The sequence below is a fragment of the Macrobrachium rosenbergii genome, chromosome 52, assembly GCF_040412425.1.
Source record: "Macrobrachium rosenbergii isolate ZJJX-2024 chromosome 52, ASM4041242v1, whole genome shotgun sequence".
NCBI classification, from domain to species: Eukaryota; Metazoa; Arthropoda; class Malacostraca; order Decapoda; family Palaemonidae; genus Macrobrachium; species Macrobrachium rosenbergii.
In genome coordinates, this window is record NC_089792.1 from 34851689 (window position 1) to 34873461 (window position 21773).

General features: G+C 43.5%; 1 protein-coding gene across 4 annotated transcripts in view; it reads left to right on the forward strand.

Moving 5' to 3' along the window:
- The window catches only part of Ac13E (Adenylyl cyclase 13E), a 277289-nt gene that overhangs the window by 21832 nt on the left and 233684 nt on the right, over positions 1-21773 (forward strand). For 3 of the 4 annotated variants that reach the window (XM_067096065.1, XM_067096068.1, XM_067096067.1), the window contains exon 2: positions 2401-2665. In XM_067096065.1, the coding sequence (XP_066952166.1) occupies positions 2409-2665 (257 nt within the window). In that variant the 5' untranslated portion in view covers positions 2401-2408. Of the gene's footprint in view, positions 1-594; positions 791-2400; positions 2666-21773 lie in introns of all 4 variants that reach the window. The other variant, XM_067096066.1, reaches the window with a different exon arrangement.

The window sequence follows — 21773 nt, forward strand, 5'->3', positions numbered from 1 at the left end:
TAGGGAAGTAGTAGTGAGTACAGTATTATTTTTCTATTATCAACTTTTTGGTGGTTGATTATTATTATAATATTGATGTTGTATTATTTTAATGGTTAAACATTATGATGATGGAAGGTTATCATCGTCAACATCATCGTCATTATTATTATTATTATTATTATTATTATTATTATTATTATTATTTTCCATCACACTATATTGATTACTCATCAATATCATTATTATTATTATTATCATTATTACATCCATTGTTGTTATACCACGAATATAATAACACTTTATTATCATTTTACACATTTAATTATGGTTTAAGTGCTGGTTATGACCAGAATATACACAAATGTGAGGGGTTAGGCGGACATTTTGAATGCTAGCGCGCAAGCGCACCCTACAATTTTTTTCAAATTTTCACAAAAAAGTTCTAAAGAGTAGAGCTTTCATATGAAATTTAGTTTAAATCAATATCTTTCTGAGAAGCAGAGTAATGAATGCTAGACTTTGAGGGCAATTTACTCATTTTTTCAAAAGTGGCGTTTACAACCTTCTGGTTCTGAGGCCCTCATATGTAATACAGAATTGAAAATGTTACAGGAACGAACAGGGATGTCTATCCAAGAGGCTAAGTTGGAATTAAAAGTGAGAGGAATGCAAGATCCATCTAAGAAATATATATTCTTCAATAACAGAAACCAATAAGGAAACAAAAGTACATAGAAGTAGAAGTAACGAAGCACAGAAAAGTAAATTGCAAGAAGAAATTTTTTCCCAAGGGAAAAAAATCAAAATGGTAAGGAATAAAGAAACAGGTACAAATGATATGGATAACATTTTATCAAATTCATTTGAAATATTAATGCAAATAGGAACACAAGAGGATGCTACTACAGAAGTAACAGAGGAGGGACCTGATAGACGGGGAAATTAAAGATAAAAAAAGGCCATTGGAAAGAACACCACCCAAAATAAAGAAACCAACAATTGTTAGAGAAACTTCGGTCAAATCAAAGACAAAAGATATGAAGAAAGAACAAAAACAAATTAAGAATATACCATTATCTCCTCAAATAATAGTAAAACCAATGGATTCAGATATCCAAAATACCGAAGAAGTGGAAGACAATCGTACCTTAGACAACAATGAATATGTCAAAGGAGAAGAGATTACTCCATCACCAATAATTGGTACAACAAGAACAAATAAAGAAAGAAATATTCATGACACCACTTGTGGATGTAATGATTGTTTCATTGCATTGTGCAACAATAACAAAAACACAACAAAAGATGGTATAACAAACATTATAAGAAACTTTATGAAATATAGAAAAAAGAAACCACAGACTTGAGTACCCATGAAGAAGGTTGCATGTGCATTGAGCACTTAGTATCTTATAAAGAAAAACAAATGAATGTCATCAGTAAATTATTAGAAAAAATCCAAATTGATAATACAAAAAAAGAGAGTAAAACTCGACCACCATAATACAGCATTTTCAGTAGCTATATTATACAATGGAACATAAATGGTCTGCAGACCAGATTACATCTAGGAGAAATACAACGATTACTAAAAGAATACGAACCTATGATATTATGTTTACAACATGTCAACAAAACAATTTCAACAATAGGCAAATTGGCCTTAGCATCTGCATCTAGAGAGGAAGAAGGAAATTTAGGTACTGCTATTTATGTACATAAAGCATGTTATGGCAAAGTACCTGTAAACCTTACTGACCTGCAGTTATTGAGTATTAGAATACAAATACAACACGATAATTATGTAATTTATAATTTATATAACCAACCTAATAAAAATTATGGCACTGATAAACTTAAAGAATTATTTAACAATGCCGAAGAACCTACATTGATAGAAGGTGAATTTAATGCCCACAACCCAATATGGGATTGTAATTGTACAAACTCCAATAGAGCAGGAGGTAAAATATGAGAATTCATAGATTCAAATGACATGTGCACATAGTAAATTTCCAAGATTGATTTCCGACAAAAAAGCAGCATCTTCAGTACAGGGCAGTACAGTAAATATAAGTAGCTGTTACGATCCTGCCTAACAGCACTTTTAAATAGCTTACTCATGTGTAGTGCATGAGCAGTTAAGAATTTAGAGTTGATCCTCTTATCCCTTCCAGTTATATGGTTCCAGGTTTCTCTTATTGCAAAATACCATAAGGTAGGTTGTTGCTAAGCATCTCTTGATTACTGAGTAAGAATCTAGTGGTTTAAAATGTATGAAATAGTGTAAAATAGACAATTGAAATTTTCAAGATTTGAAGCCCATTAGTTGTTATGGTTATGGTATAAGTACTACCACTGTGAAAATGTAGTCATGAATTAATAGTTGAGAATTATAATATTTTACATGTCTTTCAGAGCTGTAGATGTCAGTATTCTTTTCGAAGAAAAATAATTTGGCAGTAATTACGAAATACATACCACTGAAGATGGTGTCTGGAACCGGTGGTCAGTCTGGCAGAGGAGCCGGAGGAACAGGAGGTGGTGGTGTCATGGAGGAGGAAGAGGCCATTCGACTCTCTCTCACACCTCACCTTCATGCGCTGATGTTAGGCTCGCATCGACAAAGCTCCTGCTGTCCCACCTTATTTGAAAGGGCTGCTCCAACTTGGTGGGACCCAAGGTTGGTTGACTCACGTTCTTTATACTATACACTACTGGATATCAGAATTTTTTTTTTTTTATTTGAATTACATGATACCAAAGTGGAGTTGGCTTTGGTACTTATTCTGTATACTCAGTAAATTAGACTAATTTTAAATATACTTTTTTTTTTTTTTTTTTTTTTTTTTTTTTTTTTTTTTTTTTTACCTAAAAGTACTAATGTTTTTGATTTTTAGTGCCAATGTTCTTCATTATTAGTGCTATTGTTGGAGACCTCTTATCATTCCTTTAAAGAAAATTGTACACAAACATCACACAGTAGACCCCCGGTGTTCAAGGGAGTTAGGGACTACAGCCGCCTGCGAAAAGCTGAAATTCGTGAATACTTGAGACCCCCCTTGAAAAATGCTTAACTGCCCATTTTAATAGTTCAAACATCAAGTATACCTTCAACTATCATCCTAAAGTCCTCTTACAACATTACACTTTAAAATATAGTCATCTTACAACATTACACTTAAAAATATAGTCATCTTACAACATTACAATTAAAAATATATGGCTTACAGCTGCACTTGAACACTCGTACAACTGTTACTCTCACCAAGACAAAAGCTAATCAAGTTACCCCTATATTCAGGCACGCACATTTTCTTTCGTATAGTATCCAAGCCTTACCTGTTTTCTTTCAACACAGGTAGCGGTAACATTGGTACATCTTTTGACAAACTTTAAAAAAAAAATAGATGTTGATGTTTTGCTGTTTACATTATTACTAATGTTTGAAAATTAATAAATCTTTTTTTATCAAAAAATATATTTTGTCACAAAAATTAAATGAAAGTAATTAGTAAATATTTTAGATATGCTCAAAGAGAAAATCCATGAATAAGCAAATTTTCCGTGAATAATTTGGAGTTATTTTCCACAGAAAAATTCACGAATAGGTGAATCCTCGAATCCTAAACCTCGAATAGTCAGAGGTTGTCTGTATATGCTTCATAAGATAGACATGGTAATTTAGGTACAGCATTGTACATTATTATTATTATTATTATTATTATTATTATTATTTGAAGGGAGTAGACCCTCTTTTAAACAGGTCTTATTAAAAAGGATGGCTGTATTATGCGAATTTATCTTATCCAGTGTCTTTTCTGTTTTCCTTATGATTCGCCTTTCGGGCTCAGCGATGTTAGTCGGCAACTGAGGATCGAAATTCTCCCATTCATCCCCAGCACTACAATGCTGCTCGCATGCAAGATGAGTCCCGAACATCAACATGACCTGCCCCGGGCAGCCAATTGTAATTCAGCACCGATCAAGACCCCCTTATAAATACCGACCCAAGCACCTTGTTTCTCCAGACCTTCTTCAACCGTGTCCAGAGGATGACCAACGAGCTGGTCAAAACATGTTGACGGTACCTGAAATAGAACCTGAATCCAGACGACGAAGGATTTCTGATTGGATATTTCAATAAAAGACTTCTCGCATTCCACACACCATCCTTTTTCCAATATGAATATCGGCCAGTTGCTGACTAACATCGCTGAGCCCGAAAAGCGAATCATAAGGAAAATAGAAAAGGCACTGTATAAGGTAAATTCGCATTATACAGCCATCCTTTTTAATATTATTATTATTATTATTATTATTATTATTATCATCATCATCATCTCTAGAATATGAACCGTATTCATATGGAACAAGCCCAAAGGGGCCATTAACTTGAAATTCACGCTTCCAAAGAATATGCTCATTCGAAGGGAGTAATAGAAGGCAATGGGAAATACAGAAAGAGATCAGTTATCAGAAAAACATGAATTAACAAATTAATAAATAAATAAATAAAAATGTAAGTAAATTATCAATACAAAAAATGTATCAGGGTAGTAATGTATTGCATCTTCTCTTGAACTTCTGAAGTTCCAGTTGCCAAAACTTTCATTAGATATTTCTTGAAAGTAGGTTGAGTCAGAAGTTATACCTAGAATAGCTGAAGCTTCAGACTCATTCAGCAGATTCCCATCCACCTGAAAGGGAGGATGAGGTGGAAAATCAGTATGAGATCTGCTAATCAAAAGTGTTTTTGTTTTTCTGGAATTCAGCCTCATACCCCACCGACTACGCCATTCACTGATCTGGTCCATGTATTGATTGAGGCTGAGAACAGCTGTATTTCTACACCCACAAGCGTTTCATCATCGGCATACTGAACAATCTTGTTTTCCAGGCCAACTATGTTACTTGTATACATTAAGAATTACAGTGGCCCTAGAACACTACCCTGTGGAACTCTAGGCACAATAGGCCTTGGTTTGCTAAAGACCTCATCAGTAGCAACTTGATGCTGCCTACATGTAAGGAAATCTTGAAGTAGTCCTAAAACATATCTACCCACTCCAAGATTCAGAAGTTTATAAAATAGTGCCTTGTTTATAAACTTCAATCCTTTAGATTCGACATATATACTTAAATAGTGGCTTAACAATAAGTTTTTCTGCAACGTTGGAGGGCACAAGGAGAATAGAAATTAGCTTGTAGTTACTGCAGTCTGCAGATATGGCATTCTTTTGAATAGATATTGTATTACTAAGCTGACGCTCATCTGCAAAAATACTATGTTGACATAAAAATCAATAGAATCTACTAATCTTGGGAGAGAAATACACACTAGAAACTTTTCTAAAAAACAAAGAGAAGAAACAAACTATCAGGATCTTCTCCATCCCAGCTATCTAGATTATCCAGAATTTTCTTAACATCCCCAGAGTGAAATGCAAATTTTGTAAGAATAGGTTCAGGATGACAAGTATCAGGGGGAGGGACATCCTCAGCTGATTGCTGAGTTTCAAAAGGTTGATGAAGCAGTTCAGCCTTTCCCCTAGTGGCAGTAACTAATCTATTATCATCTGTTAATAATGGTGGAGTGGAGGATGAACCTGACCCATAGATAGATGATCCCCCTTGACTTGAGACCACCTTGACATGGTGAGGGGGCTCTTGAACCCCAGGAATCTGTTCTGGGATTTGAGTCCAAGTCTCATATATCATATATATATTTCTTTGGATTAATTTTTGTGGAATTTTCTACTTTTGCTAAAATTTATTGGACCTGATAAATAGGAAAAGATACCATAGCTGGGATTGGGTTTATATCCAAAGCTAAGAAGTGGGAACTGTGGTACGACCATCAACTGCCCGATAATGTTTGGACCTGAGAGATATCAGACTGATATCTCAAAGGCGGAACTATTCTGCAGGGCTGGACCACGGATTCTAGGGGCGTCTGGTTCTGGGAATAGGACTCTCAAGCATTCCAGCCAGTGTGCCCATAATATGGTTAGGGTGGGGATGATAGTATTCTTGTAATTATAGTATTCTTGGGACACTCTAATCATGTTGTGCCATGCCCTGTGGGGTAGGGTAGGGATGCGGACATTTGGGAGTCTGCTCTCACTTGTGCCATTGGTGGAAGAATAAACTCCATGAAAGACTGATGATATCTTTTTAAGGATTTCAGGTTTATTTATTTATTCCTTTTATTTTACTTCGGTCTTTATGAGTGGTAGTTATAAAGATTCAAGTACCCCTGGGCCCTTTGATGGTAGTGACTCTTCACAGTTGACAATCACTAGAACCACCTCTGACAACCTTTCTTTAGAAAAGCAAAATCCAAATGTAATTACACTGGAACCTTATGCTCCAGTACAAAACAAACCCAAAAGAAGTAAATGTTGTCTTAACCCAACCTTGACTCACTTCAACTCCCTCCCAGGGAGTGGAAGTTGGTCAAGGTTTCTAACCTTAGAAACAGAATGGAAAATTTGTTCCGACACAATATACAAACCCTCGGTCCTTTACATTAGGGATTACTTTCAGGCGTAGGCTGGAAACGGCCGTTGAACTTCAAACAAGGTGGTTAGGCAGTTAACTACTGTCCGGGAGGCGGGAGTACCGCCTGCCCGGATGTAAACATTCCAATTTGCTTTCGGCCGTCATAGCGTTCAGACATTGATCTTCGCCGCTCTCTGCCTGACAGCAATATTTCTTCTCTTTGGTGGGAAGTTCTTTGTTTTTTCTTTATTAATCATGGAAAAACCAACTAAGCCCTCCTATCCCCAGCGTGTGTGTCCCAGGGTAGGGGGGAAGAAATGCAATTCATCTAGATCTTGAGTCTACGTGGACCCACACGCCCTCTGTACATCTTGCAGGGGACGTGTGTTCACGCGACAATCCCTGTAGTGAGTGTTGTTCGTGGTCCTCCGAGCAATGGGGCAAGTTCGAAGGGAGGTGACGTTACTGTCGTAAGCCTACCAAGGAGTCGTCTGAGGGAAATACACCCCCGACGACTCCATTGGTGGCGAATGTGTCGGGCTTGTTTCTCCCTCCCGGCGAACTTCCCCTTCTCGCTCCCTCTCCCTCGGGTGAGGACTCCCACTCCCCTTCCTCTTACGTTTCATTGTTTGTGGAGGGGCGCGGGGGAGAGTTGGACCGTGACATCCTCTCGGAAGTCTCTTTCCGTTCCGGGGGGGAGTTTTTTCCTCCGGAGCGAGTGGAGGCTTCAGTTTCTGACCCGACTTTTGCTTCAGGTCCCGGACTGGATAGCCAGACACCGAATCCCAGCACATCCTGGCTACACCTGGGCCTACCTGGCTCGGCACTGGAGGGATTGGCTCCCCTGCCCCCCCCTCCAGTCACAACCCACGCGGTAACGACAGTCACCACAACAACCGTCACCTTCTCGAGGTTCGTCCAGAGGCCGGTATCAGTTGCTTCGCACCTGGACACCCAAGTGTCGGCGTCACCCGCGGGCCAGCACGCTGTTCCACTGCCGCCTGGCTTCCTGGCTCCGTTCACGCATGCTGGCCCCTCCTACATGGTGACGTCATCTTATCCTTATGTGACTGTTGCTGCCCCTGTTGCTGACCATGGCCTGTCCTCGAATACGGTTCCCCGTCTGACTTTCCAGCCCGGCCCTTCGTCTGCTTCCATCCCCATTCCATCGACCCTGGCGCGGCTCGACTTGAATCTTCACGTGGGAGGGGCGGCGCCTACATTCCCAGCCCCGCCCACTTTTGTTCCTGAGAGACGCGCGGCTCTCTCTGCCCAGGCAAATGCTGGCCCAAGCTCCGCTGTCGCTGCCCGGGATGTGCCTTTTGCTGCAGCCCCTCCTGCTGTTCCTGAGTCGGCGGCCTCGCTTTCCTGGCTTGGGGATTTGACTGCTTTCCTGAAGCAGATGGTGAAGAAGAAGAAGAGGAGGTCTAGGAAGGTGTCGTCGTCGTCTTCATCTTCATCTTCATCATCGTCGTCTTCGTCTGCTGCTTCTTCCACTTCTCCTTCCGAGGCTTCGCAGCCAAAGAAGAAGAAGTCTGCCTCTCCCCCCCCAAGAAACCTCATACCGAGACTTCTAAGGGTCTGCCTCCTTCCACAGGGAAGGCAGTGGGATCTCTCGTCGGCTCTTCCCGATCCTCGGATCAGGGAACCGCTGCCCTGGCCTCTGGGCCAGGGGCACCGGGAGCCAAGGGCGCAGACCAAGGTCGGCACTCCCCCTGCGCCTAAGAAACTTCCTGCATCTAAGGCCAGTGAGTCCGCGTCGGACACTTTCGTTCATGAGTTGTTCCAGTACCGGGTCTCCAAGGAGACCTGGTACCCCAGTCTGATACGGTTGACACTTCTCGCCGTACAGACCAGGGTGTGGGGGCGAGAGAAAGAGCCGGGGCATGCAGGTGCTCCGTCTCTTCCTGCTGGCACTCCTTCAAGTGTCAAGTCAGGTTCCAGGGACAGTGCTTCAGCCCCGCGGGGCCGAACGCAAGGAGAGGTAGGGAAGAAGTCCCCTACTCAGTCTTCCCGATAGGCTCCGGCCTCGAAGAAGTCTGGGGCGCGTCCAGAGGACAGCGCAAGCTCGCGCCAGCCAGCTGTGCGTTCGACTCCTCCCAGTCCCCGGCCACGTCCGCGCGGCCAGCCTGGCTCGGGGGGGGCGAGTGCGTGGCTCAGCTCTCGCGAGCCGCTCCGCTCTCCTCGGGAGATCGCTTCACCTGTGCTGAAGCAGTCTCCTCAAGCCGGGGGCTTGTCATCACCACGGGTTGGTGACCGCTCTCGGCCCGCTGCCTCTGCTGGTTCTGCCAGTAAAGGCAGTGGGAGCGCCCGATCTTCCTCGCCTGTCCCCTCCGCCCCTTCGGTTTCTTCCAGGGGGCGCGAGTCGGAGAGGAGGAACTCTGGGGAATGTTCTCCTCAGAGTTCTACTGTGTGGGGTATGCACCTGGCTCGGTCCTTGGCTCGACCAGGTCTTACGCCAGTGGTTCAGGAAGGTCCTCAGGGTCTGCCTGAGGTTCTCCCTCCTGCAGGGAGAGTAGTTCGGGAGGACCGCACTCTGGAAGGACTCGAGGGTCCTCTGCCCCAGGATGCGGACACCCTCGAAATACAGAGGACTTTTGCAGAGGTTATTGCGCTGATTCGTCAGCACAATGACCTCGGGGAAGGGGCCACAGCCTCATCTGTGGATCGTCCATCGCGCCTCGAATCCTTTTCGCGACCCAAGAAGGAACCCAAGGCTTTGGTGGGGCTGCCGTGGTCCACGCTTGCCGAGGGGGTACTCGATCAGGTGGACAGTCTTGTGTCTGGGCAAGACAGTTCGCTTTGATCGAGCCGCTCGGACAAGCTTCTCCCCCCATCTGCCTCATCAGAAGCGTTTCTACGCACCAGCGGAAGGGGCGTTGCTGACCAAACAGGTTGACCCGGACCTGACTCGTTTGGATCCGGGTCTGTCGTTGCAGCAATTGACTGCAGAGAACATATCCCTCTCTCAGCAAGAAGCTGCAGCCCTGGAAGCCACCGCCATGGCGGCCTTCCAAGCAGTCTCCTGGCTCAATCTGTGGTCATTCACAGTATCGAAGGTAGCTGCTTCCTCAGGCGCTATCGTACCTGGGGAGGACTCCGCCTTTGGGAGACTGTGCCAGTCTGGGTGTAGGGCCATTTCCTACCTTGCCCACCAGACTGCAAACCTGTGGGCAAACCTTGTGCTAAAGCGGAGAGACGCCATTCTCTCTCGCTTTGCCAGGTCCGTAGGTCCCGAGTCAGCTATCGCCCTTCGGAATGGACTGTTGCTGGGTTCCTCCTCTCTCTTCGTTAGAGAGTTGGTGGACGCCGCGGTGGACAAGCGCCGTGCCGATGACAGCGACCGGCTTGTTCACCAGGCAGTGGCTAAGACCTCCGGGTCTTCTCATCCCACTGCAGCCAGGTCTTCGGGCCAGGCTGCCACTTCCTCGACCCCTAAGAAGTCCCAGTCTTCGAAGGGGTCCCGAGGAAACACCCAGCCTTCTTCTTCCTCGAGAAGGGGGGGTCACTCCCGCCCTTTTCACCCCTCTTTCCAAGCTGGTAAAGGGGGCAAGGGTAAGAAGAAGAAGGGGAAACGCTAGGGCGCGTTCCCCCAAAAAGCTGCCGAAGGTGGGGGTTGCCTGTCGAGCCATTGGGCAACGTGGCAGCGACACGGAGCCGAGACCTGGATAGTGGATGTCCTTCGGGAGGGATATCTACTACCCTTCGAGTCTCGGCATCCCCTCACCTACACTCCGGTCCATCTCCAAACATATCTACCAGGTTCATCGAAGGACATCGCACTACAGCAAGAAGTGCAACCCATGCTGAGCAAGAGTGCTGTAGAAGTCGTGTCGGACCAGTCTCCAGGCTTACAGCCGCGTCTTTCTCGTAGAGAAGGCCTCAGGGGGATGGAGACCGGTCATAGACCTCTCTCCCTTGAACCGTTTCGTTCACCAGACTCGGTTCACGATGGAAACAGCGCAAACTGTGCTGGCCTCCATCAGGGAGAACGACTTCATGCTTACGGTGGACTTGAGGGATGCGTATTTCCAGATACCCATCCATCCGTCCTCGCGCAAGTACCTCCACTTTGTCCTCGGGGAGTCGGTCTTCCAGTTCAGGACACTTTGCTTCGGGCTCTCGACCGCTCCCCAGGTGTTCACGAGAGTTTTCTCTCTCGTGTCAGCTTGGGCCCACTCGCACGGGATACGTCTACTGAGGTATCTCGACGACTGGCTAGTCATGGCGGGCTCTCGCTCGCAGTTGCTACAGGACAGGGATCGTCTCCTCGAGTTTTGCCGGGATCTAGGGATCATGGTAAATCTGGAGAAGTCAGATCTCACCCCCAAGCAGAGGACAAAGTACCTGGGCATGCTGATAGATACGGTGGCAGCGAAAGTCTTTCCCTCGGACTCTCGTATCAGCAAGTTCAGGCAGGTAGCACAGTTGTTCCTGTCACAATAGGAGCAACCAGCTCGGCAATGGCAAGTCGTCATCAGTCACCTGTCGTCATTGGAGAAACTAGTACCTCACGGGTGTCTTCACCTGCGGTCTCTCCAGTGGAGACTAAAGGAGTATTGGTCCCAGCCCCAAGACCCCCAGTCCTTCCTCATTCCTCTTTCCGAGGAGGTGAGAAAGGACCTTCATTGGTGGTTAGACGACAGGAACCTCTTAATAGGAGTATCCCTGCATACTCCCCCTCCGGACATGCTTCTGTTCTCGGATGCATCGACCGAGGGATGGGGCGCACACCTGGAGGAGTTGCTGACTTTGGGAGTGTGGCACCGAGACGACAAGCACCTTCACATCAACATCCTGGAGCTCAAGGCGGCCTTCCTGGCCCTCCAGGAGTTCCAGGATCAAGTGATGGGACACTCCGTGGTACTGATGAGCGACAATACCATGGTAGTGGCATACGTCAACAAGCAGGGGGGACTGGTGTCCCACCAGCTTCATCAGTTGACGATGCAGGTGCACGAGTGGGCCGTGGCTCACTCGGTAGAGCTGTCAGCCAGATACATTCCAGGCAAGAGGAATGTCGTGGCAGACAAGCTAAGCCGCCAGAACCAGGTGGTAGGGACCGAATGGTCCCTCCATCAGGAAGTAGCGGAAAGGCTGTTCGACCTGTTGGGGCATCCAGCCATCGATCTGTTCACCACCCGGCACAACAAAAAACTCCAGGTCTTCTGTTCTGTCGTGCCGGACCCATGGGCCGCTGCGGAGGACGCGTTCCAACACCCGTAGGACAATCTCGACGCTTACGCCTTTCCCCCATTCTGCCTGATTCGCTGAGTGATCAGCCGAGTGATGATCACCCCGAATCTCAGAATGACTCTGGTGGCACCCAAATGGCCCCAGGCCGTTTGGTACCCGGACCTGCTAGCTCTCCTCTCCAAGGCACCGAGAGAGATCCCCCCTGGCCCAACCTTCTGCGTCAACCTCATGCAGAGTGGTTCCACCTGGCAGTGCATTCCCTGTGTCTTCACGGCTGGAGGTTATCCACCATCTCTTGCGAGCGAGAGGCTTTTCGCGCCGCACAGCAACAGAGATGGCAGGATACCTCAGAAGATCCTCTGCAGCGGTATACCAGGGAAAGTGGTCCGTCTTCTGTGGTTGGTGTCGTCGAAGGGGTATCTCTCCGGTCGGAGCTACTGTTCAGCAGGTCGTGGACTTCCTCGTCTTCCTTCGCCGAGAGAAGCTTCTCTCCGTTTCAGCTGTAAAAGGCTACCGCGCCGCACTTGGCCTAGTCTTACGGCTGAAAGGAGTAGACATCTCCTCTTTCGAGATTTCTCTACTCATGAGAAGCTTCGAATGGTCTTGCCCACCCAGGGGTCTCAGGCCCCCTGCGTGGGATGTGACTCTCGTCTTTAGGAGCCTGACTTGTGCACCGTACGAGCCTTTAAAAGAGTCGTCAGACAGGGATCTAACCCTCAAGACCTTCTTCTTGCTTGCCCTGGCATCGGCGAAGAGAGTTGGCGAACTTCACGGACTTTCCTTTGATGTTAAACACTCAAGGGGATGGGGATCAGCTACTCTCGATTTCATCATGGATTTCGTAGCGAAGACTCAGAACCCTTCTATCCGTGACGCACGGTTCGAGTCCTTCACGATCCCCTCCCTAGAGGACTTTGTAGGTAATGATCCAGACGAGATGCTACTGTGCCCTGTTAGGGTGCTGCGGCGCTATCTGAAGAGGACTCGGCACCTCCGGCCTGAGTGTCGACAACTCTTCGTTAGCACTGGCTCGACCAAGAAAGAAGTGTCCAAGAATACCATCTCTTTCTGGCTTCGTGAGACGATAAGGAGAGCGTACCCTGCTGCAGAAGACGACACCGGTACGCTTCGTCCGAGAGCTCACGAGGTCCGCAGCATTGGTCCGTCCCTCGCATTCCGAAAGAATATGTCGGTACCACAGGTGCTGAAGGCAGGTGTGTGGTCCCAACAGACTACCTTCACCTCCTTCTACCTCCGGGATGTTGCACACAAGTCCTTGGACACTTTTTCCTTGGGTCCTGTGGTGGCTGCTCAACAAGTTTTGTAGCATATCCAGCTCCCCTAACGGGACAGAATGCATCTCGCCTATGTTGTACGGTTGTGATTGGGAGAATGAATGTTGAGTGACTGGCCTCTCTTCTTTCTCCCCATCCTGGTTCTCTTCTCACGGGCAGGGAGAGGACATGCCGTTACAAGCTGGACCGGGCGATCGAGGCAGGTAAGCACATAACGGGAGCTCCTGTTCTATTTCCATTCAGGTAAATAGAAGCAACCCCACTCCTTCCTCTTGCAAGGGGAGGAAGGAGACCATGACTGAGACAAACCCAGTGCTTGTAATTTGCCTTATTGTCATCCGTCGTCAAATTCTTCCTAGCCTACTTTGCATGAACTGACGTTTCCTCTTTCATGCAAAGGGACCCAGAAGTCTGACAACTGATCCTGCGTTTCTTACAACCTGATCTTTTGTCAGAGGCAGTTTTTCCCTTCCTCGCTCTTACGACCAGGAAGGGAAGACAAGATGGTGAACTCCAGTCAGTTCAGAGAGACTTTATCAGATTCCTCCCTCCAATCAGTGAGTCTCCTAATGTAAAGGACCGAGGGTTTGTATATTATGTCGGAACAAATAACAATTTTTAAAAGTAAATTGTATTTTTCCTAACTATACAAACCCGAGGTACTTAACACTTTATGCCCACCTCATGCCACCCCTTAATCTGTACCTGGGCCGAAAGACAAATTGGAATGTTTACATCTGGGCAGGCGGTACTCCCGCCTCCCGGACAGTAGTTAACTGCCTAACCACCTTGTTTGAAGTTCAACAGCCGTTTCCAGCCTACGCCTGAAAGTAATCCCTAATGTAAAGGACCTTGGGTTTGTATAGCTAGGAAAAATACAATTTACTTTTAAAAATTGTTATTTCAGCCCCAAAATTAGAAAATTACCTATTAAACAGACATTTGATGGCAGAAATGTCTTTCAGACAGATAGGAGAAAAGACATGGCTTATAGAAGCCACAATAAAGAGCCAGTCTGAGTACTATATATCTATAATTGCAGATAATATGAATGTAAAAATTAAGAAACATGACACTGTAAATAGTATTTAGGGTACTATTGTGCTTTCTGAAAACAGTAACAGACCAACTGAAAAGAGTATACTCTTGGACTCTCTTAACAAAAAGATATCCCAGAGTCCAAGATTGTGAAGTATGTAATATACCGAGTAAGCAAAGAAATGAGGAAATGTTAAAAATCACAAAAATAAATTTGAAGGTCATGATCTACCTAAAAAAATAAAAATATGAGGCCAAAACAGAGAAATATGACCATATATCCTAAAGCCATTAGTGTCAAAATTGTAGTAAATATGGGCTTGCAAAGAAATGTTGCAGAAAGGAAGCTGCGTGCGCATATTGTGGATCTGAAGAACATGCCACTCAACGAAAGGGCAGTGAGTCAGTGTATAAACTGTCGGCAAGACCATCATGCAAGGTCCAAAGAATGTATGTATTATATTTACAATACAGAATTAAAAATAATACAAGAAAGAACTGGGATCTCTATTAAAGAAGCTAAATTAGAATTAAAAGTGAGAGGAATTCAAGATCCGTTTAAGAAATATATTTTCTACAATAACAAGAACTAATAATGAAACAAAAATTCAAAAACGCATGCAGATAGAAGTAACGGAGCACAGAAAATTAATGTCAAGAAGAAATTAATGCTTTAGAAATAAGAACTAAAATGGTAAAGAATAAAGAAACAGGTACAAATGAGATGGATAATGTTTTATCCAGTTCATTTGAAATATTAATGCAAACAGGAAGACAGGAGGATGCTACTACGGAAGTAACAGAGGAGGGACGTGATGGACTGGAAATTAAAGATAAATAAAAGGCCTTTGGAGAGAACACCACCCAAAACAAAGAAACCAACTATTATTGGAGAAACATCAGTTAAACCAAAGATAAAGGATATGAATAAAGAAAAAAAAAGATAAGAATATACCTTTATCTCCAAAAATAATAGTTAAACCCAATAAGGCAGATATCCAAAGCACTGAAGAAGTGAAAGAGAATCATACCATAGATAATGATTGTGCCAAGAGAGAGGAGATTACTCCATCTCCAGTAATTGATTGAAGAACAAATGAAAAGAAATAAGTGTGGATGCAATGATTGTTTCATTGAATTATGCAGTAATAACAGAAACATAACAAAAGATGGCTTGACAAACATTATAAGAAATTTTATGAAATATAGAAAAAAAGAAACAACTGATTAAATGAAAAACAACTGTGTCCTTGCATCAGAAGCAGTGGTTTGAGTATTGCTTAGGTTGTCATTCCAGAGGAATTATCAGCACCTGTAGCCCTCTAGACATCAAAGTTTCTCTGCTTTCTTAGATATACTAAGAGTTTTTGCTGTATACTTTCAAGGTTATCATTCCATGCTTTCCTTAGCTGGGCATCATGTGGAATTGAGATCAGATGAGACTGGAGCCCCTACAACTCGGTATCAGTCTCTCTCTGTGGAGTTTAGACGTAGGTCTGAATTTTATCTGCAGATCCTTTTAACCTTCTAGAATGAGTTCCATTGAATTTTTTACTACGAAACACTTTTATTTAGCACCATTGACTCTTAAAAAAGTAAATTTATTGTGAGCACTCTCCTTAGGGCTGTTATAAAGGGAATGCTATTTTATCATTTTGCCGTAGAGCTGAGGATGATGTCAAGGCTAAGTTTTTCTGAGAATTGTAAGAATTCCAATTTAACCTCTTTGGTGGAGGCACTAGCGGATCCAGAAAAATTTCATGGGATATATATATATGTTACAGTCAACATGCGTAATCAGTCATTATGTGTAATGACTGAAATTTCAGTCATCACGCGTAATGCACTTAGGGGACATTTGATCCCCCCAGGAGCTAGTACTAAACAGGGCGAAACAGTGAGTCACCTACACTGTTTCGCCGGGTTTAGTACTAGTCCCTGGGGTCAAATGTATTTCGCCGTGTTTAGTACTAGCTCCTGGGGATCAAATGTCCCTAAATGCATTACATGTGATGACTGAAATTTCAGTCATTACGCTGTAATGACTGATTACGCTGTGTTGACTGTAAAATATATATATATATATATATATATATATATATATATATATATATATATATATATATATATATATATATATATATATATATATATATATATATATGATACATATATATATATATATATATATACATATATATATATATATATACATACAAGGGTAAATTAAAAAGTATTATTTTATTATTATTATCATTTTTCTCAAAATTATATATATATATATCTATATATATATATAAATATATATATATATAAACTATATATATATATATATTCAAACCAACTTATTATTATTATTATTAAAAAATCTGAAGGAGCAAGATCAGGACTTTAAGGAAATTTTATTATTTCTCTCTTGCAACCCTTATAGATATGATGGATTTTATCCCATTTTATATTTCCTCATTTGAGTCTTCAGTTTTTGCAAAACACCTTGTATAGTTCAAATCTTTGAAAATATTAAAACACTTTGAACATAACCTTCTCATTATTTGGTCATGAACCTCTTGGTAACCATTGCTTTGATTGAATTTTACTTTCTGGGTCATATTGATGGATCCCCATCAGATCCAATCCGGTCAAAAACTCTATTTGTCAATCTTTTTGCAAGAGAAAGTTCAGCTCTTGATCAGTGTCCACCCAACGTGCTGAAAGTTTACTCAAACCAAGATTTTCATTTAAAATTGAAAATGTGTCCCATGGGAGATCCCAAATTAGTTATGCTATGTGTAAGTTTTAGGTAAATAAAAATTCTTTCATTTTTCTGGGTCTTCCCTCATTGGGTTGTCAACTGACCAAAATGTTTATCCAATCAAAACAATTTATTGTGGAGAAGAATCTCCATAAACTTGTTAATAATAGTTTCCAATCAAGCTTGGTCAGAACTTGATGTTAGCTCTCATCTCAAAATTTTATTTTCAGCTCACCACTTACTTTTCTGTTGTTAACACCACGTAGCAAGAGGATTTCATTCTGTGTAAATACATCATTCAACAATTTTTCAGTGAAGAACAATAAATTATTATCTTTTGTCAAAATTTTCTATTTCTATTATAGAAATTTTTTCCCATTTTATATTTGGTTTATGTTATCCAAATCTTTGATAATAGGTCATTATTTTTCATGAGAAATGCCATGTGCAGGTAACCAATTGGTCGATTTTTTTCCATCTGTCCACCAATAAATCATGGTAACACTGTGTCCCAGCTTTAAATAGAGCTGTTAATCAAAGGCTGGGTGTACATTGGTCTGGAAAGTGTTTAAACTTTAGATATAATTTAACAGAGTTAATATTCGAAATAGGATATTATTGTTATTATTGTTGAATGAACCTTTTCGGGATGGCAAATGGAACAGCCAGACGCAGTGGTGGAAAAATTGCTTCTCTCGCTGTTCACTACGGCAAGATGTCAACTTTATTGGACCACACCTACTCTGCTACTAAGCTACGTGTTACTTCACTACACGTAAGTATGTCAGTATATACTTTTAATTTTTATAAAGTGCGTTTTAGCCAGATACGATATGACATAACTTGGTTTAGCATGTTTAATGGAATTTGTGGAAATGTTATTTTTGCATTGACAGTATTTAGAAAGGGGAAAGCTCTGGTTGTACTCTTTTTACTTCAAGCCATCACCTTATTCACTAAAGTCACTGGCATCAATATCATTGCTGTTATTATAGTGGATTCACTTAATCTGGAACCCCAAGAGTGGTGCATCTTGATTAACGAATTACGGTTGAGCGAGAGGGGGGAGACGGGTGGAGTGTGTTGTTCCGTCTCCCTCTCACACTCCCTCCCTCTCTCCCGGACCGTAAAACAACTTATTCACATAAATCACCTGATTGATAAAACATCTGTTCACTTTATTTTTATGAGGAAGTATTCATTTTTCATCATTCTTTCTCGAGACCGTTTTCCAGCCAAGAATATTAGGGTGGTAATCATACAATGCTGACAATATCTTTATGTTGGGCCGACTTATAAGGAAAAACAATTAAGGATTTTTTTACATAAAAATGTCTGCTGCCGCTGCGTGATTCTATGGTAATTCCTCATTTCTCGTAGTTGACTGAAACAAATTTGTAGCTACTACTTTTATTAACATTACAATTATGTTAAAAAGACGTATCAGTGCTAGGCTACATGTTATTAATAAATGAATATGTAAACAGATGTAAGGCTCCTTTGATTAAGGGATTACCACCCTAATAGTCTTGACTGGAAAATTGTCTCGAGAATGAATGATGAAAAACGAATACTTCCCCATAAAAATGAAGTGGCGAACAGATGTTTTATCAATTGAGTGATATGTGTGAGTAAGTTGCATTATGGTCCTGGAGGGAGGGAGGGAAAGAGGGGGACGGAACAGCACACTCCACCCGTATCTGGCTAAAACTCACTTTATAAAAACTAAAAGTATATACTGATATACTTACGTGTAATGAAGTAACACGTAGCTTAGTGGCAGAGTAGGTGTGGTCCAATAAAGTTGACATCTTGCCGTAGTGAACAGTGAGAGAAGCAATTTTCCCGCCACAGCGTCAGGCCATTTGGTAATGTGGTAGTAGTATGGAGCAGAGACTTGGGTAGTAGATGTTCTTCTGTTAGGGTATCTGCTACCCTTCGAGTCTGTTTCCAGATGTTGCCCTTTGGTTAGAGGTGAATGCAGTGTGTAAGAAAGGTGCTGTGGAAGTCGTGAAGGATCAGTCTCCAGGTTTTTACAGTCGCCTGTTCATAGTGGAGAAGGTGACAGGCAGCTGGAGACTGGCCATCGACCTCTCTGCCCTGAAACGGTTTGTTAGCCAGATCCAGTTCAAGATGGAAATGGTGCATTGAGTTTTCAACTCCATCGGATAGGGTGACTTCATGCTTTTGGTGGACTTGAAGGATGCATATTTTCAAATACCCATCCATTGGTCTTCTCACAAATACCTCTGATTTACCATTGAGGGGATGGTCCTCCAGTTTACCCTCGGGGGTATGGTGTTCCAGTTCAGAGCACTGTTTTGGACTCTCAACTGTCCCCCAAGTGTTCAATTGAGTGTTCACACTGGTCTCTGTTCGGGCCCATTTGCAAAGGATACATCTTTTTAAGGTACCTAGGCAATTGGCTGATCCTGGCAAGTTCATTGCAGCAGTTGCTTGGAAAGATCCTCTTTTCAAGTTTTGTCATGACCTAGGAGTGGTGATCAACTTCAAAAAGTCATATCCCACACCCAAATAGAGAGTAAATTATCTAGGCATGCTGATAAATACGGTAGCAGCATGAGTTCTTCTCTTTGGACTCACATATCAGCAGGTTCAGAAAGGGAGCGCAGAAGTTCCTGTCTTGACAGGAACGAGTTCAGCAGTGGTGAGTAATTCTCGGTCACCTGTCATCTTTGGAGAAGTTGGTCCCTCGTGTGGTTTCACCTCTGCTCCCTTTAGTGGAAGATGAAGGAGTTTTAGTCTTTGGCGAGGGACCCTCCTTTCGTTCCAGTTAAGCTGGTGGAGGAGGTCAGGAAAGTTCTTGCTTGGTGGTTAGAAGACAGGAACCTCTTAGTAGGAGTGCCTTTGGGCAATCCCCCGATGCTTATGTTTTTGGTTGCATCAACAGAGATGTGGTGCAAATCTGGAGGAGCTGTTAGTTTTGTGTGTGTCTGGACCAGGGCAACAGACACCTCCATATCCATGTCCTGGAACTCAAGGCAGCTTTTATAGCACACGATGGGCATTATGTGGTGTTGATAAGCTAGTATCCAGCCATACGAGTGCATGATTGGGCAGTAGCACACTCAGTGGAGCTCAGTTGCCAGAGTCAGATGATAGGGACAGAATGGTCCCTACACCAAGACATTGAGGAGAGGTTTTTTGATCTTTGGAATCTTCCCATCATAGATCTGTTCATGACTTGGTACAACAGGAAGTTACTGGTGTTCTCCTCAGTTGTGCTGAACCTGTGGGCTGTGATGGAGGATGCATTCCAGCACTTATGGGACAACCTAGAGGCATACGCTTTCCCTCCGTTCTGTCTAATTCATCTAGTGATCAACAGGGTCATGATCACCCCGAATGTCAGGTTGACTCTGGTGGCTCCCAAGTGGCCACACGTCGAGTGATATCCAGACCTGCTAGCTCTGTTATCCAAGGTCCAGAGAGAGAGAGTCCCCGTGGCACAACTTTCTGTGCCAGCTGCACGTTGAGACGTATCACCAGGCAGTGGAAACACTGGCACTTCATGCCTAGAGACTATCCAGCATCTCCTGTGAATGAGAGGGTTTTCATGGCCTAAGTGGAGAGATGTCTGGATACCTGTGAAAATCCTCTGTGGCTGCTTACCAGGGGAGATGGGCCTTCTTCTGTGGTTGGTGTCGATGGGATATCTCTAGTCAGAGCTTTTCTCCACCAGGTAACAGACTTTCTCATCCTTCTTTGCTGAGAGGAGGATCTCTAAGTTTTGGCCATTAAGGGTTATAGAGCTGCTCTTGGCCAAGTCCTTTGGTTGAGAGGGGTAGCTCTCTTGTCCTTATGGGAGATCTCCATGCTTTTAAGCTTCGAACAAACTTGCCCACCCAGGGAACTCAGGCCTCCCAATTAGGACATGACTCTTGTATTGAGGAACCTGACTCATGCACTATACAAGCCACTAAAAGAGTCATCAGACAGGGACCTGACCTTCAAGACTGTTTTCTTGCTTGCCCTGGCTTTGGCAAAGAGAGTAGGTGAGCTTCATGGCCTTTCCTTCAATGTTAAGCACTGGAGGGGATGGGAATCTGTTATGCTTGAGTTTGTCCCGGAATTCGCAGCGAAGACTCAGAATTCGTAGTTCTTTGATGCCAGATTCAAGTCCTTTTTTTATCCCCTCCTTAAAGGACTTTGTAGGTAACGATCAAGATGAGATGCTACTTTGTCCAGTAAGGGTGTTGCAATGCTACCTCAAGAGAACTCGGCATCTCAGACCCAAATGTTGACACCTCTTCGTTCGTACTGTTTGGACCAAGAAAGAGGTGTCCAAGAACATGTTCTCTTTTTGGGATCTTCATGAGACGATCAAGCAGGCATACTCTTCGTCTGATGAGGTAGACGGGAGTGTGCTCACATGTTTATGGGCATCACCCCATCCCTAGCGTTCCGGAAGAACCTTTTGGCTCAGCAGGTATTATGAGTGGGGTTGTGGTCCTGCCAGATTACATGCATGTCGTTCTACCAATGGGACATTGCCCACAAGTCCTTGGACTCATTTTCCTTGGGTCCTGTGATGGCTGCCTAACAAGTTGTGTAGCTCATTCGGCTCCCCCAAGGGGGCAGGTAGCATCTCGTCTAAAGTGTTGCAGTAAGCAAAAGAGAATGTGAGAGTGACTGGTCTCCTCCGTTTTCTCATTCACCTTGCTTTCTTGTTGGTCAGGGAGCCAGGTGGCAAGCCGTCATATGCTGGACTGATGAGTCTTGCAGGTGAGGTGGTAATGAAGCAAACTCACTACTAAAGCCCAGAAGTCTAGTAGTTGCAACTTCCACTATGTCCAACAAGCTAGAGGTATGGGATTCCTTCCTCAGTTCTTCCAGACTAGGAATGTATTCTGGGTTGGGTAAAATCAACCATTCGTTTCATGGATTTATGTAAATAATGAAGGTTTGTATATGTGAAGGAACAATTAGCAAAATTTTTTAAGTTATTTGTATTTTTCTTAACACACAACCCAGAGATTCTTTAC